The sequence below is a fragment of the Rhodnius prolixus genome, unplaced genomic scaffold (assembly GCF_049639745.1).
Source record: "Rhodnius prolixus isolate KJV_2025 unplaced genomic scaffold, Rpr scaffold_4, whole genome shotgun sequence".
Taxonomy (NCBI): domain Eukaryota; kingdom Metazoa; phylum Arthropoda; class Insecta; order Hemiptera; family Reduviidae; genus Rhodnius; species Rhodnius prolixus.
The window spans coordinates 41233943-41258380 of record NW_027411614.1 but is presented as its reverse complement, the minus strand read 5'-3'; the positions used below and the strand labels follow the sequence as shown (position 1 = coordinate 41258380).

General features: G+C 31.1%; 2 protein-coding genes and 1 long non-coding RNA gene across 5 annotated transcripts; 2 read left to right on the top strand and 1 right to left on the bottom strand.

The window, feature by feature from the left end:
- Positions 1–118: 118 nt before the first annotated feature.
- On the top strand, positions 119–8303 carry Rs1 (Dead-box helicase Rs1). The gene is made up of 16 exons (XM_074132162.1): positions 119–344; positions 998–1180; positions 1292–1445; positions 2839–2999; positions 3169–3268; positions 4336–4417; positions 4497–4620; positions 4704–4831; positions 5372–5569; positions 5644–5788; positions 6449–6583; positions 6656–6833; positions 6921–7115; positions 7194–7357; positions 7438–7619; positions 8120–8303. The coding sequence occupies exons 1-16, from the start codon at positions 258–260 to the stop codon at positions 8196–8198; spliced, it is 2295 nt and encodes a 764-aa protein (XP_073988263.1). The 5' UTR covers positions 119–257; the 3' UTR covers positions 8199–8303.
- Positions 8304–10227: 1924 nt separating this feature from the next.
- LOC141456289 (uncharacterized) lies at positions 10228–19856 on the bottom strand. Of its 3 annotated transcripts, XR_012459690.1 has the most exons (16): positions 19663–19856; positions 18579–18698; positions 17643–17900; positions 17400–17531; positions 17205–17318; positions 16983–17084; positions 16672–16893; positions 16466–16572; positions 16184–16378; positions 15137–15379; positions 14643–15061; positions 13824–13907; positions 13264–13734; positions 12439–12575; positions 12156–12331; positions 11213–11378 (listed from the first exon to the last, which is right to left on the bottom strand). XR_012459690.1 is itself a non-coding variant. In XM_074132159.1 (15 exons), the coding sequence occupies exons 1-15, from the start codon at positions 19762–19764 to the stop codon at positions 11181–11183; spliced, it is 2904 nt and encodes a 967-aa protein (XP_073988260.1). In that variant the 5' UTR covers positions 19765–19855; the 3' UTR covers positions 10228–11180. The 3 variants fall into 3 exon arrangements, 2 of the variants coding, with proteins under 2 accessions (XP_073988260.1, XP_073988261.1); XM_074132159.1 differs by lacking the exon at positions 12156–12331 and having other exon boundaries at positions 10228–11378; positions 19663–19855; XM_074132160.1 differs by lacking the exons at positions 12156–12331; positions 13824–13907 and having other exon boundaries at positions 10228–11378.
- Positions 19857–22112: 2256 nt separating this feature from the next.
- LOC141456321 (uncharacterized) lies at positions 22113–23981 on the top strand. The gene is made up of 2 exons (XR_012459718.1): positions 22113–22471; positions 23708–23981. It is a non-coding gene; the product is annotated as an uncharacterized lncRNA (long non-coding RNA).
- Positions 23982–24438: the final 457 nt, after the last annotated feature.

The following is a 24438-nucleotide window of genomic DNA, read 5'->3' as shown; positions in this document are numbered from 1 at the left end:
TTGCACTAGGTTTATTTAAAAAACAATGTAGAGAATTAAGTAAAAATAATACTTTATAATAATATTAAAATATTAGTAATAATTATTGGACGTTCTGCACCGCAAGCTGCAAGTCTGCTCAAAGAAAAAGGTTATCCTTCTGTGTTCGAGGTTACCTGACCACAAGATTTCGGCATGTGGATGATCGAAGCTAGTGCCTAATTTGGATTTTATGAATATTTGTTGTAATTCGTAATATAATCTCTTATGTGCATAAAATGGTAGTGCTGGATTTGATAAAAACTATTGATGATGGTGATAAGGATATTCCTGATTTGTCGGAGGAATCTGAAGAAGAGGAAGATGTATGTTGTAATTGACTCTGAATTATATTTATTTAATTTTTTCATGACGTTTTGAGGGTAGATTTACTTACAAGTTTGATTGTAGATTTTCTTAGCTACTTTTTAGCAGAACGATTTCATGTATATTCTGTACTTCAATCTGCTGTGAAAGGCTGTATAATATGATCTGTTTAAAAATTTTGGAACGATGACAGGCTTTTAACGTTAATATCTCGATCCTAGCGAGAAAATACCTGGATACTAAGAAAAAATTATATACGTAGTTGATTTTTTTTCTGCCATAGCAGGAGTGTTACTCTTATTTCTGGCGGTTCTTCTCCGCCATCAGATGTTGATTTTTCAATGATTATGTGCCTAATTTCTACTTCCAAAGCTTCATCTATTCAGCAATGCCAGCTTATATTTTAATTATGTGTACTTACTACCTTTAAATTGATTGTTTTGTTTTTGATACTAGTGCAAAGAAATGAATAAATGAAAGTGTGACCAATCTTAATCTGAATGTAGTGGATTATAGCTTCTTTTTTTTTTTAGAGTTACGCATTTTTGCAATAAATATTATATGCCTTTTCTAAAATTTATTTAAAATTTTGGTCTATCAAAATAAAATCTTATAAGTGATTGGTTATTGGAATTCATTTTTACTTTTTCAGTTTCAACCTAAAAAAAAAATAAAGAAACAAAAGGATTTTGAAAAGAATTTTGAATTTAATTTTTCGTTAGTAAGCTGTGGAAATCAGAAAGATCCATGGGATGATCTAGCTAAATATGTTAAAAGAAAACCAAACAATAAAAGTTATGAGAGAATAGATAAAGTTAGAAAAGAGATAAAGAAGGTAAACAATATTTTTCGCATTTTGTTTTACATTTGTAGTATTAATTGTACAGTTATTCTTATTACTTGTATTTCATGACAATAAGAAACTTAAAAGATTTTGATTTTATAGACAAAAAAGAAAGATGAGACAGAAGGAATTTCAGATGATGAAAGTGAGGAAGAGAAGAGTGCTGATAGTGAGGAGGAGTATGCTAAAGATATTAAAGTAGAAGCAACTGATTCAGACTCCGATCTAAGTCTCTCAGATGTTGATCTTAAAAAAGGTACCTTCATTATACATAATAAATGACATTGTCCAAAACAAAACAAAAATCATAAAGGGGCAAAGAAATACCCGTTCTATGTTTAATTGGTTGAATTCAAAAATAACTTTTTTTAGTAGCCTTGTCTTCCCGAGATACAGACTTCTAGCAAATATACACTGTAGATATTACGTAAAAATAAATATATACAATATATATATAAAAAGAAGTTATTATGTTTGACATTCGAGAATGAGTAGCTTTGGGAAAGTCCCACATCAGGTTCCAAAAGTAATCTGTCATCGTATGAACGTCCAACCGCCCTTGTGTTCGCTGAAGTCGTTCATTGGTCATTCAGCAATTGGTGAGCATATCACTCACTAATTGACCATAATTAACTGCCTTCTGCTTACCTAAGAAGTTGTTGTCTATGAAAACAAATGAAGACTAGGCATGGGATCTGTCGTCTGTCCATTACACGAATGAATACTGAAGTTTTGATAAGGCTTGTATCTGGGACCATTAAATATTTTGTGTCGGAGTTTTTTATGCTTAATCCTAGAAATTCATAGTTTAAGTAACGGAAACACTGGCCATCCTAGGGCAAAACTTTGACATATTGTTTCATTAATCCCAGTATAACTATGGATTATGCGGACACATAATTATATAGTGGCTAATAAGGATAAAACTCATTTTCGTTTAGTATAAAAGCTAAACAATTTAAACTTCTGGAATGTCGATGAAGAGTTTTCGGTATGCGGGGTTGTATTCACAGATATCCATTCTTTCCAAGTCATAACAAATAATTAGGCTCTTATTTGAGATGCAGCGTTTTTCTGCCAACAAATTAGAAGTGTCGTTCGTAAAATTTAGATCTCTCACAAGATCGTTGGGTTCCACCTGATTGAACCATTGGATAGTAGTCACACCACTCGGTTTTGATTTGTGTAAGTTATGGTAATTGAGTGTATGTGTGACTGTGAAGAAGGTCTTAAGCACCTGGAGTTTAATTGAAATTGATTGTGATTGTAATTGATTGTCAACCTGCAAGCATAGATTTGGATTTGGATACTTAATAGATGGTGAAATTTTTTTTTCTGTTAATACTTAATGTTTATCTCGCAAGTCTTTTGAACAGAGACGAAGAAAATATCAAAGTTCACCTTTAAGCATCAAACAACCGGCCGTAAAACGATTTCACTTTATTTGTTGTTTAAAAACGATTATCTGCATCTCCATAGGACGAATGAATTAAATAAAACGTATGTCACTTTTTGAATGATGCATTTGTGAAACTCTTCCAGTAAAAAAGTTGTTTAATTTGAAATTTATTTATTCTGGGCTTGGGTATTTGATATATTTGGTTATGTTATGTTTTAAAAAACCTATTACTTTTTAATCTTTTTAATAGATTTAATCAGAGACAAAGAAAAGACGATAGGTAAAAATAAAAGAAAGAAGCTAAGAAAAATTAAGCTTGAACAAGTGCCTGAAACTATAGATTTTGAGGAGGTTACACCAAACGAAGATATATCATTTTTTGAAATGAACTTATCTAGACCTCTGTTGAGGGTAAGGAAGTGATTACATATTTTGAAATTTAAATTTAATTTGATACTTTTAAAAATAGGAATCTCTCAGTATGTGCCCAAAACATAGAGAGGCGTACATACAGTACTACTGAATTTCAAAGCGAATGTACTTAAGATTAACTTTTTTTTTCTGTAATTTTTAATTATAGGCGATCACTGCAATGGGTTATGTACATCCAACTCCTATCCAGGCCAGTACAATCCCAGTTGCACTCTCAGGAAGAGACATTTGTGGTTGTGCAGCAACAGGTTAATGTCTTGAATTACTTTTATAGGATTATATTATTGTTATTTTTAAATGATTTAAGGCGCGTCAACATCTAAGGTTATTAGCGCTTGGAGCTTTTTTCAGTGCACTGCCGGCCTCCGGACAGTGTTCTCTCGTTACAGATTATTGTTGTTATTATTATTGTAAGCGGTTTAGCTATTCTAGTAACCAAAAATGGTTTCTTCCCGGAGGTTTCAAATAAAAATTAAAATATAAAATATTTGATAATAAAAGAGAAAGTACATGTATTAAAGGTACTTTTTAGATTAAGTCATCACGATCAGTTAAGCAGGCACAATTAAAAAAAAAATGAATCTTTCCATTCGGTTGTGCCTCATATTTAGTCTACAAAAAATTTTTTTTAACTATGTAAATTGTGCTTCTTCTGTCCAAAATTATACTCCTACTGCAGAATATCGGCTTTTTGAAAACTTAGTCCAGTCCCAAGTCCAAAAAGTCAATTTTAACAGTCCAAAAAAATGTTGGTCAGACAGATCAAATACTGTCATTTGGAAGTCTTTTTCCATACCCCTGTTTCTTAAACCAATAATTAGTTTCTCAAATCATTCACTGATGTACATTTCAAATCCTACTAATCAAAATTTAACACAAATTGATTTCCGGTTAAAATTCTTTGAGAAAGTTTAGTTCTCTTTCTTAAACATTTTGTTACAATTACTTTTGAAAGTCAATGTTTGCGTAACTGATAAGTTCCGGCTTTCCTAATCTGTTGTAGGTTTTTTAAAATCTGTAAAACATTGAACTTTTAAGAAACTATATTCAATTATTCACTATTACAAGTAGATTTTCTGGAGTTTTCCATGTTGAGTAAACATTTTTGGTCGTTTTTTTTTTCTGAGTATAATGACCTACTGGTTAAGCCTGAAAAAGAATCCTTTCCAGATCAACGGGATCAATGGTTTTAATGAATTTTTTCCTCCTTATTTTCAAGATATATAATTTTTGTTTACTCGCTATAGTCTAATTATTTTTAGAGCATTTAAATAAAAGTTAGAAACAATATGTGATAATTTAATTTCATTCATAGGTACTGGTAAAACGGCTGCTTATGTTCTACCAACTTTAGAAAGATTACTGTACAGACCTTCTCTTGTGTCTTCTGTAACAAGGTATCTTTACATTATATATTGTTTATGAGTAACTTTTAAAGTTATAGAAACAAACAATAATAAAGCTTATTCATTTTAGAGTATTAATTTTGGTTCCAACAAGAGAATTGGGAGTACAAGTTTATCAAGTAGCTAAGCAGCTAGCACAGTTTACAAGGATTGATATTGGTTTAGCTGTCGGTGGTCTGGACCTCAAAGCTCAGGTTTTTAACTTAAATTTATTTAAAATATTATTAACCCTTATTTCAAATTTAGATTTAATAAATGTAATATTATCGTTGGCTAGGAATCTGTGTTAAGAAAAAGTCCGGATATTGTAATTGCAACGCCAGGAAGATTAATTGATCATTTGAAGAACACCCCATCGTTCAGTTTAGATAATGTTGAAGTACTGATCTTAGATGAAGCAGATAGGTTAGTAATTTGTCTATACGCAATTAGTAACTATTTTTCCACTTTCATTTATTTTACTTCAAATATTGCAATGATTAAATTTTTTTTTTTTTTTTTTGAGATGCCATGATCATAAATGAAATTTTTAGAGGAATAATGTACACATATGTGTGTGTGTGTGTGTGTGTCGAGCACAGCCTGGTCAAGGAAACCCCCATAAAATGGAAAATTGACTTTAAACTAGCACTATCGGTTAGCTGATTTGTACCAACAGCTTACCGCCAGATAGTGACACCTACTATAAATATAGAATTATAAAGTCTTTTTTCATTTTTGAGTTTTGTCTACCACTCTATTGGTAAAATCTTCTATATTATACTCAGGTTTTCTCAAAAATGATGCTTCTTCTGGCAGGGGGAATAGAAAATAATAATGGTGTCCAAAGTAGCCATAGCAGATTTTTTCGGTAGCAGAGGATTAGATTATGAAGTTTTCTATCAAATTAACAACTTTGGAATCGGATGAAATACAATTTTACCTTAATTTCTCTATATATTTCAGAATGTTGGATGAAGTATTCAAAGAGCAAATGACAGAAATCATCAAGCAGTGCGCAAGAACCAGACAAACTTTACTATTTTCTGCCACGATGACTGAAGAAGTAAATGAACTGGCTGCAGTTTCTTTGACAAAGCCTGTTAAAATTTTCGTTGATGACAATCAGACAGTCGCATCAACGTTGAGACAGGAATTCGTTAAGTAAGAATTGCTTACATAATTATCTTGACTTTATTCATTAAAGTACTAATTTTTGTTCTTAATAATATGTCCAGAGTACGTAAGGAGAGAGAAGTCGATAGAGAAGCAATTTTAGCTTCCTTATTGTGCCGTACTTTTCGAGACCATGTCATGGTTTTCGTTCAAACAAAGAAGCAGGCACATAGGATGTATTTGCTGTTTGGATTACTTGGTTTGAAGGTATACAAAATGTCTTATAATTTTAAAGAATGCAAAGTGAATGCTAAGAATAATTTCTTAAGGTAATATTATTGCATTTTCTCCAAAAAATGAAGTAATAGTCGATTGTAAATCAATTTATTGGTGTAAATTTCAATCCTTGGGAACGTATCTGAGGGAGGCCTATCTTGGAGATTTGGGGCAAAAATAAGTCAATTATTTTTTTTAAAGGTTTTCAGCTTGCCTTTCTGCCGGAACGTACAACTTTTTAAAAAAATGGTGCAGTGATAATTGTTCAAGGGTTCAATGTTATGCATTTTTTATTGTCGCAAAAAATAAAAATAAGTAAAATACTTTTGTTAATAATACCTTTGGATATTAAGGAGGACCTGGGAGTAATATTGAACATGAACTTGTTGCACACATGGATTGTACAGAAAGGCTACGAAACTCTTCATATTTGTAAACCTGTGACTCTTTTAGTTTTAAAGGAATTCTTTAATTTCTCTAAAGTTACTAAACATAAATGTTAACTAAACCAAATGATTCAGGTATAACATACTTTTTAGACCTATTGAGAAATTGGCCATCCATGCTTTCGGCCTGCTTAGGCAAACTACCCTATTTTCTTTATTTTAATTAATTACATAAAGTTAAGGAAAATCGTTTAATTTATTTCAGGTAGCAGAACTGCATGGTAATTTAACGCAACCGCAAAGATTGGAAGCACTTAGGAAATTTAAAGAAGAAGAAGCTGACATATTAGTGGCTACAGATGTGGCAGCTAGAGGTTTAGACATTAAAGGAGTCAAAACGGTACATATTAATAAATCATTTGTTTTTTATATACATAATAGTTTTCCATACAACTAATTCAAGATAATTTAGGTAATCAACTTCTTGTTGCCGGCTACAGTAGAGCAATACATTCATCGTGTAGGAAGAACCGGAAGAACTGGAAGAACTGGCGTTTCAGTTACTTTGGCTGGCGAAGGTGAACGAAAAATGTTGAAACAAATTATGAAAGGTAGCAAAAGTAAATTAAAATGCAGAGTTATTGCGCAAGGTACATGAGAATCATTGTTAAGATAAAATTTTAACTATTTTGTTTTTAAAATTAAAAATTTATTTTCACCTTTTTTTTTCTTTTTAGAGATAATTGCTAAATATAAGAAAAAAGTGGATAATTTAGAAGAGCGTATAAAACAAATATTACAAGAAGAATGGGAAGAAAAAGAGTTAAGAAAAGCAGAGGCTCATATGTCCAAAACAGAAAAAATTTTGAAAGGTGAAGTACCAGAACAAAGAGAATGGTTTCAAACCAAAAAGGAAAGGCAAGAAGAGAAAGGTAGCTCAATAACTTTTGTTTCTTTTTTAACTTCAATTGACAACTTTAAATTGAATTGTAAATTTTTAAATTGTTTAGCTCGTCTACGTTTGGAAGAATTGCCTAAATTTAAAAAAGGAAAACAGAAAAATGAATCCGATAAAGGCGCTGAGTTAGAAAAACCTAAAAAATCCAGGCCAAGAAAGAGAAAGAAGAAGGGTGAAATGTCAGCTGAGGAACGTATTGAAAGAGAAATGCATAAAGTTAGTACTAATGTTTAATCGTCTCTTGTTAAATATTTATGTGGAATGACATTCAGATAATAAATTTTGTCACATTGTAGACGGCTCTTTATCAAGCTAGAGTTGCTAAACGTAAAAGAAAATCATCCAAACTTCAAGCTATGGTTGACGGTGTGCCTAACCGGAAACAGAATGAAATTAAAGTTCAGAAGAAAAAGAAGTCCTTCTTTGAAAAAGATTTAACAGATGTTTCGAGGAAGAGTGTAAAGAAATTAAGATATGCGTAAGTTTCTATACATGTTTTTATATATAGACTAGCGCGATGTGTCAAATTTTTGAGTTTAGTTTTAATCGCAAATACAGGATTTAATTTCTCTCAAAGTATTTCCCTTTCAGCATTTCGTAAAAGTCCTCGGTTTCTCTGCAATTTTTTGAAATTGGTTTGAATCCTTGGTTTTTATAGTGAACGAAATCAAAACAATTAAATTACCTTTTATAATTATTTTATTTCATGAAATGATCAAACTTTCCATCATATTTCAAAAGATGAAATGAATGATTCAATGAAAAGATTAAGACTTCAAATTCAGCAAAATTAATCTATTATTTGTGGGGAACAAGAACTTTAATAATAGGATCAATTTTTTTATACTTACCTATTTTTCCTAAATGGAGTCTTTTCTCTGCCAACTCAGTAAACGTGACACATTTGACTGTCTGAATTTTTATATTTGCCAAATTTTAAATTTTGTTTAAAAAAAAAGTTTGGTATGTTTGGCTTAGGTCGCAGCAGCACAAAAACGAGCAAAAATATGGCAAAAAAGATCTTAAGCATCCCAATCAGAAGAGAAAGAAAAGATGATCATTTAGATTGATGTTTTCAGTGATTTGTAAAAATTTTATTAAATGATTTTTCATTTTATTTTAAACCTATTTTAAATATACACATGCTTTTTTTTTATCTGTAGATGTTCTAGAACTATTCACCTCATATTTTATTATTTTTTTACTTATTCGTTTATTACTTTAATTTTACTTACTATTTAGAGGAAGTCTTGAGACCATGATAAATTTAAATACTTCACAGATTTTGGGCTCCACTTGGTCAAAAAAATTGTTCCCCCCCCCCCTCTAAAGTGCCATTTCAGAAAGTGTACGTTCCTTATTACTGGTGTAACATTAGCCTTCAATAAGCGATTTGCTGAAATTCTAAAAACTATTTACTATATTGAACAGTAAGTAAAACTTTCAGGATTGATAGACGAATATTATCTAATAGTTTCTTAAATTCGGGCTGAGAATGTGGTCCATTTCATCAAGACTCGACGATTAGAATGGTTAGGCCAGAATGCCAGAAGACAGGATGCCACTGCTGCGTGGTACCGTCATAGGCATGAAGAAGAGAGTTGGCCGACCGCGAAGACGTTGGCTTGATGATGTTGAGGAGGACTTGAGAGTCCTTGGAGTGTCGGGATGGAAAACAAAAACAGCCAATAGAGATATCTGGAGTCGCATTATTAAGGAAGTAAAGGCCCACCCCGGGCTGTAGAGCTACGTAGTAGTAGTTTCTTAAATTCAATGAATTAGAATGAAAAAATAATAAACATTAGTATTGATCAAGGCCAACCAGAAGTAAAATATTTTGATTTATTACTTCTTGCTACTGTATCAGAACTGAAGATCTTAGCGATAGTATAAGTTATGTTTTGAACTTGGATGGGGAACTACTTTTTTTCATACTTATTCCTTTAAAGATCTATACACTAAATTAAAAATAAATCTTAGGACCAGACAAATTTATTCATTACATTTTGAATGCCAACTATGAAAATTTTATCTACTATTTGAAACTAAAATAAACATTTCTGCAGATTTATAAAGTGAAATCTTTTGTAGTTTCGATTATAACTTGTAAAAAATCGATTTAGGAAATAGTATTTCCGGTTGGCCAATTTTCTACAAAACATAGAATTTTTGTTTCACATTTAATCCAAATTAGTGCTTAATAGAAGGTAAGTCCATATATTACAGCGAATCAGCATTCTGCCGAACTAACCAACCACCCTCTCCCCCAAAAGTGCCCTTATTCGAAGTAAAATGTTTCTTGTAAAATTTAGAACTATTTGTGAGCTATAATTATACCAAGTTTGGAGAAAATCCAAGAAGCGGTTTTTGAGAAAACGATAAAAAAGTTAAAAATCTATTCAGTAAAGTGGTACTTCCGGTGGAGCTATTTTGACCAAACATTTATTGTCGTTTCCTGTGATGTCACTTGAACTAAATATGAAATTTGAAACGTCTGCGACTTCCCGTTCCTAAGATATAGTGGATAAACTCACCAGAGATATGTGAAGTCTGCACAAACCTATGCCATCAAGGCACGATGGGTAAGAGAACCGCGATTCTAGGAATTACTGGATCTGTAACCCAACCTGCCTTAGCCGGGATTTTTTTTTATCACAATTCTCTCTCTTTTCTCTTTAACAAGCCGAGTGAGATCGGTTTTTGTCGGCTCAGTTGACTTTTATTTAACTTATTTAATTTCCTATTTAATGTTTAACTTTAGTTAGCCATATTCCTCTTTGCTTTTAATCAAACATCTGATAGTCAAGTACAGCAGAATTAACTAATTTGCTCTTTATTGCTTTTAATAAGATGCATAATCAACGAAATGGATTAGTTCAGTGCTTATCGTACACTGAATTCAAAAGCGGGAGATCCCGGGTTCGAATCCAGCTGCTGGCCCTAAGATTTTTTTTCCACATCCAGTAGATTACTTCAGAACAGAAATTTACTTGGAGAGTCTATTGTATTTCTAAAGAACATTTTGAAACTGGTTGTAAAAGAGCTAGAGAATTTACTTAATAATAGCTCTTACTTACGACAGTAAATTAATATAGATATGCAACAAAAACTTTAATTCCGTTATGATTTAGCAGTTAAAACAAATAATTTTTTGTTAATTAATCAATTTTTATTATTACAATTAAATGAGAGTATAAAATAAAAGCAAAATATATCTTCACAACTAAAGTAACATCTAACTTGGCTATGAATTTTGCCCAATGGTGTCCTAACAATACTACATTCCTTGTTCCCTCAAATTCTCTTCATTTGTTCATAATTCATCAATAAGTTAATCCTTCTGCCAATTTTGTAACTTTGTAAGAGAATGACTTCACTAAATTAATTAAAACAAATGAGTTTTTTTTTTATTTGAAGAAGTTATTAAAATAAGTTTAACCCCTGAAGAATATTTTTAAAACTTTGTTAGCCAATAATTTAAAAAAGAAAAATATAATTTCTACTTTAAAACGAAACTGATTTTAAATACACTGAACTGCTGTGGAATAAATCAGAATAAACAAATAATTAGTCGTTAAGCATCATTCTTCTATGTTTTTTTTAACTAAGCTCTGAACACATTTTATATTCTCGCAGCAACTGAATTGCTCCCTAAATAATCTGTTAATAAATCAGGGAATGACACAGCCCTGGGTTTTACTACATTTCGTTTCTTTGCACTCAAAAAAAAAAAAAAAAAGAAAGAAAGAAAAGTGAGTAACATATCTACCAAAACAAACATGAAGTCGTTATTCAATAAAGTCGACAAGGAAGCCATTAAGATCTAGGTAAATCCTTGACTCACGCTTAATGAAAAATACCGACCTCTCCCTTTCTGCTTTTTCCTTCCTTCTTTTGTTTTTATACAACAAATTTTTGTTTTATACACTTTTCATGTTAGTCAAGGACTCGGCTATTCATTAGAGGCTGAGAAGAAGAGAAACCAATACGTCATCAGCCGTAATTTCTCGAATAGTTGTTTCGCAGTATTTTGGCAAGGTCAAGCGGCATGTGAATTTCCAGATCCGCCGGCAGTCTGTTGCTGTTGATCTTGTGGTGGAGCAACTATAGGTATTGCTACTTTAAGTCGGCGACTAGCACCACAACTAGGCCTACTTTGAGTCATTTGTGATAATGTATTGTAATAAGTAATACCACCTCCTTGGTACATTTCCGGTCCAGCTGGCGGAGGAGGAGTCTGTAACAAACAACATCATCAACTGTTATTGAAAATAACATATTCTAATATTATTTAATAATATAAACTCAATTTAATTTAGTAAAAGATTATAAATAAAATTCTTTTAAAATGGAAATTTTCGATATTGCAGAATCCAAAAATAGATTTTAGAAAATTGTATGAAATTGAATAAACCAAATATCACAAAAACGAAAAAAGCAATCAGTTTAAACTTTATAAATATTGTTGAATAAAAACCCTTAATGAAAGTATAACTTTAACAATAAGTTTTTCAATATTTTTAAGATCTTCATCTGCATAAGAAGTACGCGAATCTCTAAGAAGATTGCAAAAATTCTGGAGAATATATAAAAAAACTGAAACTCTACTCAGTAAAGTGTTAGAGGGATTTTATCGCAAAGTTATGGTCGGGCAACATGAGGATCTCAACGAAACCTCAAGTTCAAGCTATCTTTGATTTTGTGATGGAGAATAGACCTGTTTTACACAATGCACTCTAAGACCATTTTCTAAAATACCTCCTCTTGCCAGCAACAAAAAAGACAAAAAGAGGTAATCTTGGAGAAATAATTGTTAATTAATATGTTACAGTACGACGCAGTAATTAATTTAAAAAAAGTTGAATTCCCAAAAATGCAAAAAAAAGAAGATTATTAGTAAACAAACCAAGAACAACCAAGGTGCATATTAGTCGATAAAACATTCCTGACAAAATCTAATTTAAAAAAAAAAACACAAAGTAAAAGCAAACTAAAAAATTGTAAACAAAAATACCTAAATAAAGGCAATTTTGAATCAGGACATTGAATTTTTTTTTAAGACTTCCTTTTCGTTTATTTATTTATTAGTGTTTATGCTTTTGGGAATGAAAGATTTTTGAACACCTTGACTGTTCCCAGTACGGGTTATTCGTTCTTCTCAGTTATCGTTTCACTCATGTCTTCTAAGGTCTGAAAAGATTTATATCAGTATTGAAGAATACTGTTGTTTTCATTTTGGGCTGACATCTCTTTGTTTTCGTTAAACAAGACAAAAAAGTAATATAATTTCACAATACCTGCATAGCTATAGGACCGGTAGGAGTCTGAATAAACTGAGGTTGTACATAATGTAAGGCTGGCGGTGGTTGAAGAAAGGTAACCACTTCTACCGGCTGTACCTGACCAGCTGCAACTACTTCAGACTCCACGCAACCTGTAACATCAAGAAGAATTTTATAATCTATTTTTATGCTACTTACTTATCGTAGGAAAGCGCAGGAAGAACTTACTAGCGTAAGGTTAAAAGTTCTACACGTGCATAAAGATTGCATTGCTACAAATGAAATTTCCTTAAGCAAACACATTTAATGAATTATGAAAAAAACATCCGCCAGAACATTGCGCGGAATTCTGCAAGCTGCAAAAACTTTTCACTAATGGAAAGCAAACTTGGAATTTTAGCCAAACACTTGGATGAAGACCACATTTCACTGAATAGCATTTTAGAGGAAAGCGCAACCAATTCCCTTCTCCAGAAGTGCACTTTAATGAACTTTCCTGGGAAAATGTTGCAAACAAAAGAAATATAAGCAAGAAAATTTCAAAAGTATTTGAGAAAAATGGCAGAAACGTTAAAATTGATCCGCTAAAATTGTCTTTCTGGTTTCTGAATGAGTTTTGAGTTTGAATGATTCTGATTTTCTAATTTGCATGCTTCCTAATGACATCTGAACGAAACAACATTACTCAACACACTTAAGTCCACTAATTCATAATTTTCCAAAAACGTGTATTTTCGGTGAAATCTCAAAGTTACTAATTCTCAAAATATGTGCGATTGTAATACTTGATCTAAGACGGGATAAGAGAAAGTAAAAAAAATGATTGTGTGAAGTGAATACCTGTATGATAGTATGCCGTTGGAGGCGGTGGAGGCTGTTGATGCATATATGCTGGAGGCGGGGGTACATGTTGTGGAGGTGGGGGCATGCCTGGCGGTACTACACTTTGCGGTTGTTGTTGCTGTTGTTGTGGTTGATTGTTGGGTCCATTTGAAGGTCCTCCCACTTGGCCGTGCTGAATAGACGGCAAGGCTCTTTGCCTTTGCGTACTATATCTTTTACTTCGCTGTTGTTCACCTTTATCTACTCCCGTTTGTTCATCCATTTTATATCTTTCGGCATGTGCGGCCCCACTTGAATTTTGCAGTTGTTGTTGTTGTTGTTGGTGCTGCTGCTGCTGCTGCTGCTGCTGTTGTTGTTGTTGTTGCTGCTGTTGTCTTTGCAGATGTTGCTGCTGGTGTTGCTGTACAACCTGTGTTAATGTCAAAGGCTTCGACGACTGAGTGACCACAGGACTACTAGTAGTTGTTCCTGCAACCAAACCAAACACATTCAAAAATGGTTTTATAAAGTAAGTTCGTTATCTTTCAAGAAGAAATTATAATTGAAGAATAACTCACTTATAATATTTTTATTGTCAATATTAATAACTGCTTGGCTATAATGTTGGGCGAGCATAGCTATATCTTCGTCCGCTGTACTTTCTGTACGTGAGTAAAACAAAGAAAAGCAGAATTAACCGTCAACATTTCTTTCTCAAAAAGTTTTTTTTTCTGGATAGACAGAAATGTTTCTGGATAGCGGTTTAGAAAAGTCATATTTGCTCAGAAATGCATACGATTAACAAAGTGATAGTAAAAGTACACTTCACAAGTGGTCAATTGAGGTTTATAGCGGTGAGGTGAAACTATATTTATGATTAAATATTGTTCACAATTTGTAAGATAGTGATTAAAAAGTAGAAATAGAAAAAAATTGCTCGGATATATGAGCTTAAAAAGTCGTTAATAGATTGACATGTAAACTAAATGTCTTAAGCAATTCTGTACGGAAAATGGGTATTGGAAGAATTTCTATCCTATGAAATAATTCTCTTCTATGCTAAGAAATTATGTTATGTCGTAAATATTACTAAAAAGTATCCGAAAAAAGATAATTGTTAACAAATAACTGATAACAGCAAAAATTGTTTTGCTTTTGCAGAATGAGCAATGATTAGATATTGCAAGAAATGAAAACAATTTCAACGTGGCACCATTGGAAGATTTCTGTATTTGGAAATGCGATGAAGATAGGCCAGATGGATTTTCAGGAATTTTATCAAAAGTATCAGAATATCTCACGCTAAAATCGAGAGTTAGATGTGCAACGCAAACCAATTTCGATTTCGACTCAAAACTGTAGTTACAAAATTGGGTGTTTAAATATCTTATACTTACGACCTGGATTGAACTGTGATGTGCTTTTATCTTGAGAATTCATTCTAGGACTCTCATTACTCATTTCACTGAACCCAACATTTTTTCCTAGTGGCCGGGAAGCTCCTAATCTTCCTCTTCCACGACCTCTTTGGGAAGGTTGCCCTTGTGGTATCTGAAATTGTGGATGATCACCATGTTTTCCACTTATTACTTTGTTTTCTTCATTTCTACTTTCATCTCGTCGTATCGGATGAATCTGATTTTTCGGAGAAATTGGTTTGCCGCCAATGTTTGATTTGTCTGTTGATGACTGTTGCCCTGTTCTTTGCGGAGTCCGATGAAAAGGAGTATGGCCTTTGTTATTAGGATGTTGCATATGATTTTGCTGAAGAGATGGTGGTTGTGGACTTCTTTGGGATTTCGGAGTAGTTGGATCCCTGCGAAATTAAATTGCCACGTGATAGTTTCCAAAAGTATGACTCACCACCAATTATATAAATTAATATACCAACCAAGATTCTTCTTTAGGAGGGCTGGCATAACGCTGTGAAGATTTCTTTGGTTGAGGTACCGGAAAATCCGATGGTTTGTATTCGAATTCTTTCTGAACATGGGCAACCGCGCCACCACCAATAGAAGGATTCCTTCCAAAACCTCTTCCTCTTCTAACACCTCCTCTGAAGCTACCTCTAATTGAAGATTTAACATACGCTTGTTCATCTTCCCAATTCCGCTCATATTTATTTGGTCCTTTGCTATAAATAATAATAAACATAATTATGATTTAGGTCTACAAATTAGGTACAGGTTGAGGAATTTCGAAATTTCATCAAGCTGAAATTTGTGAGGTATCAAATTGTGCATATTTTGTATGCAAATATACATTAATGAAGTTTTTTGAAGATCTGAAGACGGAAATAAATTAATAAAACGTAGTTAAAAAGTTTTTAGTTTTTTTAATTTTCTTACCACTCAATTGCAATTTAAAAAACCATTAATATCAAAACCATAATAATATAAGTAATGTAAAGAAATTGCCTATTTTTTCAGGCGGGCTATACGTTCAACTACCAATTAGCAATTAGCTGTCTTGGACGGAGGCGATTAGCAAATATACTTGGCTGTAAATTTCTTTTATTAACCATTAAATAAAATTCAAGGCCTAAGGCCGGGAATCGAACCCAGTACCACAATACATTTTAGGTTTGCAAATCTCGCCTCTAACTGCTCGGCTACCGTGGCGTACCTTCCTATTATGCTCTATAATAAGTTTACCCAAAATATTTATCGAAAAAAATATATAAAGTTTCTAACACAGTTTTGTTTATAACTACTTTTAGGCACAAAATACAGCTTTTGTTCTCAACAGTATTTTGATCTGTTCAAAGATGTCCAAATATTCACGAATTACGTCAAAAGCTGAATACCATATAATCTTTTGCATATGCAACAAAAATTAATTTAATTTTAAAATCGTCTCGGTAAAAAATATACTTATCTCAACAAGTAGAATTTAACATAAAAAACTAAATATGAACACCAACTTTCAAGTTACTTACACATAACGCCTTCTCCTTCTAGCTTTAGGAGGACCGTCATCTTTTCTTATATCGTAACCGTATATAGCTATTATTTCATCTGTACTCTTCACTGACTGCTCAGATTCGATATAAAGATCGTGTGACCAGGTCTCTTTTGAATCCCAAACCTTCCCTTTTTTCGAATCCCGGGATGCGTCCTTTTTTTGTTCTTCTCTGTAAATCATTCCGTAACTTTCTTAAACCACTTAAAAAATAAATAAATAAATAAACCAAATACCAACAAAGTACTAATATAATTACCCATCTGCCGTTCTGTCGTCATGTTCATAGAACATACCCTTCTTCGGAATATATTGCGGATCTCGTCTATCTTCATCGTGATCAAGTTTACGTTCTTTTTTATCGCTCTAAAATAAATAAATGAATACAGCTTGTTTCTAAATTGATTCATAACTTGATAGAAACAATTAAGGATATCGTAACCTAGAAAAAGTTGTCATTTTTACCTCTTGACCGTCTGCGGCTTGTCGTTCTTCATTCATTACTATTTCGGGTGAGGACGACCCAGACCTTTCTCGATTATCGCTGCCAACACCATCTTCCTCTTCTTCTTCCTCACCTTCTTCAGAATCGCTTCCATATTCTTCTGCCCGTTCTTCTTCCATATTATCTTCTTCTAGTGTTTCATACTCCGAATCGTCTCCAGCGGAATTTACATTTTTGTGCACCTATGTTATGGAAAAAGCACCCATTATTCATTCGCTGTTATAAAGATAAGCTTTCACGCAAAAATTATTAAATAAAAACTTAAATTTACCTTACTATCATCAGAAGTAGTGTTATAACTTTCCGCAAAACTGTCTTTGCTTTCATTTAACTTTTCAGAACTGTTTGAAGATTCAACTTGTAAAAACTTCTCCTAAAATTCAATCTCATTAATATTACTCAATTAACGCAGCTAAGATTAAAAAATTCTTACCTTAACTTACCTTATCTGTTTTTCATTCTTACCAGATTATATTTAATAAGAAATAGGTACCTCTTTACTTGAAGACTCAATACTGCCTATCTCTTCCAGAGTCTTTGGTTCAGGAGATGATGAAGCATTTTCCTTAACTGCTTCTTGAGCTAGTTTTGTACTTTCCTCAGCATCCTATAAGTAAAACATTGATAAATTGTAACGCTAGGAATAAATAATAAAATTTCATTCTTTACAAATTAAAATTATATTAACCTTAATAACTATTTCAGAAGTTTCATCAATTTCTTTCTTTTGTTCGCTATCAATAATTTCTATTTTAACCTCTTCATGGTTACAATTAGAATTTGATTCACAAGTAACTGGTTCAATATTTTCCTTTTCCATCTTAAATAACCATGAAAATTATCCTTAATTTGGAATATTCAATCGTAATAAATAAAAGTATAATTTGATTAAGACAGCCTACTAATAAAATGTATAATTAATGTTACTAACCACTTTTTTCGACGAACTCACAATAATATTTTCTTGACTTTCAGCAAAAGAAATTTTTTGAAAACCTGTTTCATCGGAAACTGACTCATCTGTTATAATGTTTGTCTGGTTTTTAGTTTCACTGAGCATTTGCACACTAGGCTGACTTGATGCTTCCATTTCAATATCATTGAAAATGGTTTTGTCACTCTGGACGATCCCAGTCTCAATTTTGGATAAAGGTTCTTCTACATCAGCCCCTAGGGATAATTTCGATTCCTGTAAGAACCAATAAGAATAAATTATAAAGATATCTTTTGTACGTTTAATAGATAAGGTGGTGTAACTACTCACTAGTTTCATTAGTTCAACTTAACCAATGGCAAGAATTATTCTGATTAAACATTTAGACAAGTTTCACTTATTTTTTGGTGGAATTACTTTTCTTGCAATTGTTGATTTTTTAAAGCCAGATTCATGAAGTCGAACAACACCATTACTGTGATGGAGGAAATCGTATTTTTCTCATAAAAGTGGGACAAAAGCAGGAAACTGGTTCGATCAGATTTTTCTTAATTCCGTCTCTTCGTTACACACACTTTTATATTAATTGTTTCAGTACAGTTATTAAAATGTGTAAAATGTTTTTTACTCAGATATCATTTATTTTTACTAATTTCGTAACGGGTTTACACTTATTTTTATAAAAGGAATAAAACCTTAATTGTTCATGAAATCACATTAGTGTAAGTATAGTGTATGTATACATTCGTGAATACGTACACGTACACGTATAATTTATGTAAACAAAGTGTGTTTTTACTAGAGTACTTAGAATGAATGCATTAATAATTTTTTAGTTATTTTAAAACGCCAAAATGGTTTTTCAAACAATGGTCAAGTGCTTAGAGCAATAGTTAATTTTTTGAAAATATATTAATTCTTAAAAGCAATTACCTTTAAACCTGCTTCGTTTATTTTAAGAAGTTCAAGTTCCCCACCTATTTCTCCAACTGAATTTCTTTTTTTCTCGATTGACGTTTGAACTTGGGGATTGGTTTCATTTTCTGCTGACGTCTACAATGAAACATAAATTTAATGTACTGTTCTATTCAAGCATAATACTCAATTTGCCCTCAAAGAGTTAAGAAACTTGCTGAAAGAAAGTATTTAATCTACAATAAAACTTACAAAGAAGGAATAGATTAGATTAAAAAATAGTTCTGTGAATACATAATTTTGTGACAAACTATATTTCCATAGTTCAAACGGCCGCATTCAACTACTGTTTGTAAATACCGTGTAGCATTTACTGTGGAAAGCTCTAAATGATCATATACGCACACACACACACACACATTAATAGTATCCGCTACAGCATCACAACTATTGTTATGTATTTAAGTGCAAAAGATTAATGGCATAGCTTAAAACAGAATAAAAGGCACAAGAAAATAGTTGACTTTCATTATAAAACATTTTTCCAAGTTTCCAACAATAATAGAACCATAAATTTCATATCAAATATCAATGTTCATAGATCTCTTTTTTAAGTGACTATTGGTTAAACAAAAATCTTAATTAACCAGCAGTACAAAACGTCTCGTAAGAGCAGCTAATATTCAATGCTTCTTCATAAATATATGTAGTTACTTTAAGACAATTAACAAAAAGATAACCATAAATGTAAAAAGGTTATGATGAAGCAATAAGGTAACAAATTAATTCATGGTTACTGGTTTCACAGTAATGTGTAAGAACGCATGTTAAAATATCTTGAGTATTTTTTCCAATGGCAAATACGAAAGAAAAAGAAAATCCATTCTTTCAGAATTATTTTAATGAAATAAACAAACATAATAAGTCTAAGCCCAAAGAATATAGTATCAGAGATATTGCAAATTTAATGACCGCTCTAAAAGTGGATCAACTAAATTTTAAAATCTATAGAAATATTTTTTGATATATTTTGAGTAATAAACTTGTAACTTTCTTTTAATGAATATTATAAATACAGCATGTGTAGTGAAGCCCTCCGTACCTTGACACAGGAAGAATTAATGTTCTCATCTTCTTCTACTACTACACACGTAGTAGTATTGTCATTAATAAGAGATTCAGACTGTTTCGTTTGCAATTCCATTAATATTACAAAATCTGAGAGATAAATACTTGCGTAAAATAATTCACTTCTACCAATAAGGAAGGTTATACAAGGACAAACAAGTTAATTACTACATCACGTCATTAGTAATCGGGTTAACATTAGGTTAATCGATAAGAATCGAAATGCTGGAAAAGTGACAAGTTATTTCATAAATAAAGTTGTGCAAATAAGATCCAGAATCTAGCAATACATTTAAATGCAATTTATATAGATAAATATCCAAAATCTAATTATATGAATCCAGAAGATTATTATAAAATTCATTTACAAAACCTAAGAAGATTCAATAAAGATAAAGAAGTATCATATATTACTGAGTGTTTATATTTAGGTAATGCAGGAATTAAAAAAATATATCGATATGCATATTGAATAAAAACAAATAATAAGTTTTATAAGGTTTTACCTGCTAGCTCCACTCTTAACATGTAAAAAAGCAGTTCAGCGCAGAGTGTAGTCGCACTTCTAGGGAACAGACATTCTTCCAAACCCGAACCCTTCTCCAAAATTTTCCATAAATGAATTTTCTAGCAAAAATATTTTAAATAAGAAGTACATATTTAAAGTTAATGCAATGAGTTCACTATGAAAGAGTTTCACCGCTGGGTGATTTTTCTAACATGACATTACAAATGAACTGAACCACTAAGATCAAATTTACTTGCTATATTTGTTGTAGTTGTAAATATTACTAATAAGGTAAAAAAAAAGTAAGGAGTAAATTAAATAAACGTTTAAACCAAAATAAAAAAATTGGAAAATCTATTCAATATCTTGGCACTTTAAAGGTTGGCTGATTTTATGCAAAAAGCATATTCTAATCGTGACACCTTAACGAAATGTCGAAATTTGATAAAATTCAACTAAATAGTTGAACTTTATGTGATTTTTCAACAAGTAATAAATTAGTTAACATAAAAATGCAGCCATTATACACTTAATACACTGCATTAGTTGTAAAGCCAATATTTGGATTTAATAAATTATTTACCTTTATTAGACTTTATTTGCAAGAGATCCAAATAACTGGCTTAACTTAAGAATAGAACTGTATATACATTTTACTTATAATCACGTGCAGTGCAATCGAATATAAAGGGAGAGTCCTCAATGCTTTTTGATTGTGTAAAGTGTACATTATTGTACACTTTTTACATCAATCTATTCTATTTTAATAGCGTAGCTTATCTTTGTTTATTGATCGTGACTTGTAAATACTTGTCATTAGAAACAGCCCTACTCTAAGAGGCAGATAAAGCTAAACTTTATATTTTTAAGAGGAATTGGAGGGTGAAAAAGAAAAAAAAGAAAACTGTTCAACATTTCTTTGCAAAATTAGTACATTAAAATAGTTCTTTTCAAACAAAATATAGCAATAAAGTCTAGCAAATGTGTTTTTGTCACTGAACTTTTAGTAGGACTTAAAATCTTTGGTATGGAAAATATTTATAACTACATTCGCTGCAAGTGAAGAGTAAATAGGCAACGTCTCTAACTTATTTTAAATAAAATAAAATTTTACTTAATGTTTTGAAAACCTAGACGTAATTATTATTTATAGAATGACATTTTAATCTCATTTCACCACATTATAAAGTTAAGTGATTCTTCAAAACATTAATCTTACAGAGAGAAAGGTAAAGTTCTACACATTTTTTAAAATTTAAATTAAATAATACTTGCTCTAACATAAGTACTTACATAAGTAACTCTGTGCTTTATCATCATACTTTTTATAAATTCTTTCTGTAATTTATAATTAATTTCCAAATAGTCTTTAAGGCAGTGATGGCCGTAATAAATAACAATTTTTCTATTTACATAAAAAATGCTAAAAGAGGCAGTCTTTCTGAATTTTAGTCTAAAAATCGATTAGAATTAATGTTAATAAATAGCTTGAAAAAAGTTTAAAATTAAAGAAATCAAAGAATTTGATTAATATTTGTTTATAAGTGTCAACAGTCAGAATTAATACAATTGTACACAAAAATTAACGTAAACAAAAAAGAATTCCTACGCAGTTCTACATCCTGGTACAAAACTGGATATTTTGATATATTTTAAGGTTTTTTACAGCTTTTTCCAGTTTACAGAGCACTCCAGTGACGATATTTGGAAATAAATGTAAACAATAACCTTTTTTGTAAATTCCCACAGGAAGAGATCTCAAGCGGGAACACAAACGTAAACAAAAACGACTTCCTACCTTCTTCTATTTCCTGATACAAAACTTGAAATTTAGACACTGTTTAAGGTGGTAAAAACGTATTTTCCAGCTAGCAGAGTACCCTGCTGGCGATTTTTGTAAACGGTTATGTAAACAATAACCTTCTACATTTACCAATTATCAGTAGGTAATTTGTGCAACATTTGATTTATGTTTTTATGGTTTTAATATTTTTATTTTCAGTTAGGATGATAGATAGATAGCAAACCGACTTTATTTAATCATATTTGTATGTCAGGTGCATTTTGCTCGAACAGCCACGGCAATGAAGAGTTTAATTAAAAGTAAAACTTTCCTTGGATAAAGAATATTTCTTTTATAATTACAATATAATAATCATCATCATACAGCCAATTACTGTGGGTTTTTCGTCTCTGAAATATTTATTATGTGTTTTCTATAAGGAATACTTTCAAAATATTTATAAAGATCCTCTGACGGTCAATCGACCAAGATGTAAGAAGTTGTTTCAAGTTATATTGTTTTTCTATTTTTTTCTTTTGTATTAAAATATAAATAAATTAAGACAGTAATAATAAATAATATTTATTAAGAAAACCTTATGATTAAGTGAGATGGGTTGCCATGGCTTGTACAAGAGAGATTTTAAGTACCTAAGTAAGAGCAAGTACTATTCAATTTAGATTCTTAAAATTTTTTAATTCTTTCCCTTTATTTCTGAAAGTTTACTATTTTAAAGAGTCGCTTAATTTTATTATGTTGTGAAATGAGATTAAAATAGTAACTAACATTGTAATATGTTAGAGAAATTACCCAGCGGTGGAACTCTTTCATAGAGAATTGCGTTAACTTTAAATATGTGCCTCTTATTTAAAATTGCTAAGAAATTCATTTAAGGGAACTTTTGGAAAAGGGTTCTTGATAAGAAGAATATCTGCTCCCTGGATGTGCAAATGTATAGTATGGCTTATTTACATGTTACGAGTTGAGCTAGCAAGCAAGTTGTCACAAAACTCTCTATTTAACAAAAATCAGCAATATTTGGGAAACAACTCTTAACGAGAGATGAAATAGCACATGTAATATTTTGTGCAGCGCGACAAGAATTTCATTTGGTTTAGAACATAGCGTCTGTTGATATTAGTACTTTGGTTTGATGTTTATTATAGTAAACATTATAATATGAAATCAACCGTCTTTTTGCGCTAATACCATGTTTCTAGAGAATCATGTAATTGTTGTAACCTAGAATCTGTGAGCGCCTCAGTTTTAACTCCTGTATTTCTTAGTAAAAAATGCTTGAGTTATTTCTCAAGGGATGCTGGAATTACATTTCTAAGGATTTTGCCTGAAAGATTTCTTTTTTTTTAATTGATGGTGGAAAAGAAAAAAAATTAACAATATTTCTAATTTATTTGCAGTTTTTATTTTACTTTTTAAGTTATTTACATTATATATTTGAAAATTCAAAAATGTTATATTTACAAATTTTTTTTTTTTAATTTTATTTTCCTTTTAAAAGAAACAAAACTATCAGTTTTATTTAGAATCTCTAATAATACCAACTTTTTTTCATTCGTATATTAATTTATTGAATTAAATATTTGTTAATATTATTTATATATATATATGTCTACATAAACAAAAAAATTATTTTGTACTGTGAGAAGCAGTTGCCCTATATTAAATTACTAAATTGCACTTAATTTTTATTTATTTTTTTTGTTTTAGATGCATGAGTAAAATCTTGTGATTTAATGATGAAAGACAAAGTTATACTTTTTTAAAAACAAAAAATAAAAATAATATACTAATTTCCATCATATTAAATTGAAAGAATTGATATGTACAATTGTATGTACACAGGTTGGGAGTGCCGTGTAAAATTACATACGATCACTGTAACAATTTATTACATTCGTTTTACATACATACATTTGTTATTTGTTACGGATCATTTCCTTCCGTCCGGAAAAGCTAGAAGAATAAAGAAAGTAAAAGAAAAGGGCACACGCTCATACCTAATGTACAACACAGCCGGCAGAGAAGTCATCACAGCCAAAAAATAAAACTTAGAGTAGATTAAATATATGCCCTTTTTGTTTTAATTTTTTTTCTAATACTTCGCAACAACAGAGATCCATTAACTTCATAACTTTTCAATGACCAATTTTGACAGATAAACGGCACTCACAACAGATTAATTTTATTTTTGTTGAGGGATAACGCCACTCGTAATTTTAAAAAAAGGCCAAGAATCCCACGACTAAGTGGTTGAGAATTTTTCTTTCGTTTTTCTTCTACAAACAATTTTCTACAAAAAATTTATTGATTTAAAATTGATTTTTGAAAAAGTTTCAGAGAGGATTAAAAATTTCTAACTACAATCTAAAATTATTTATTTATTTTTAAAGCTATATCAAAAAAGAAATTGGCTGGACGCGGGCTTGCTGAAAGGAATT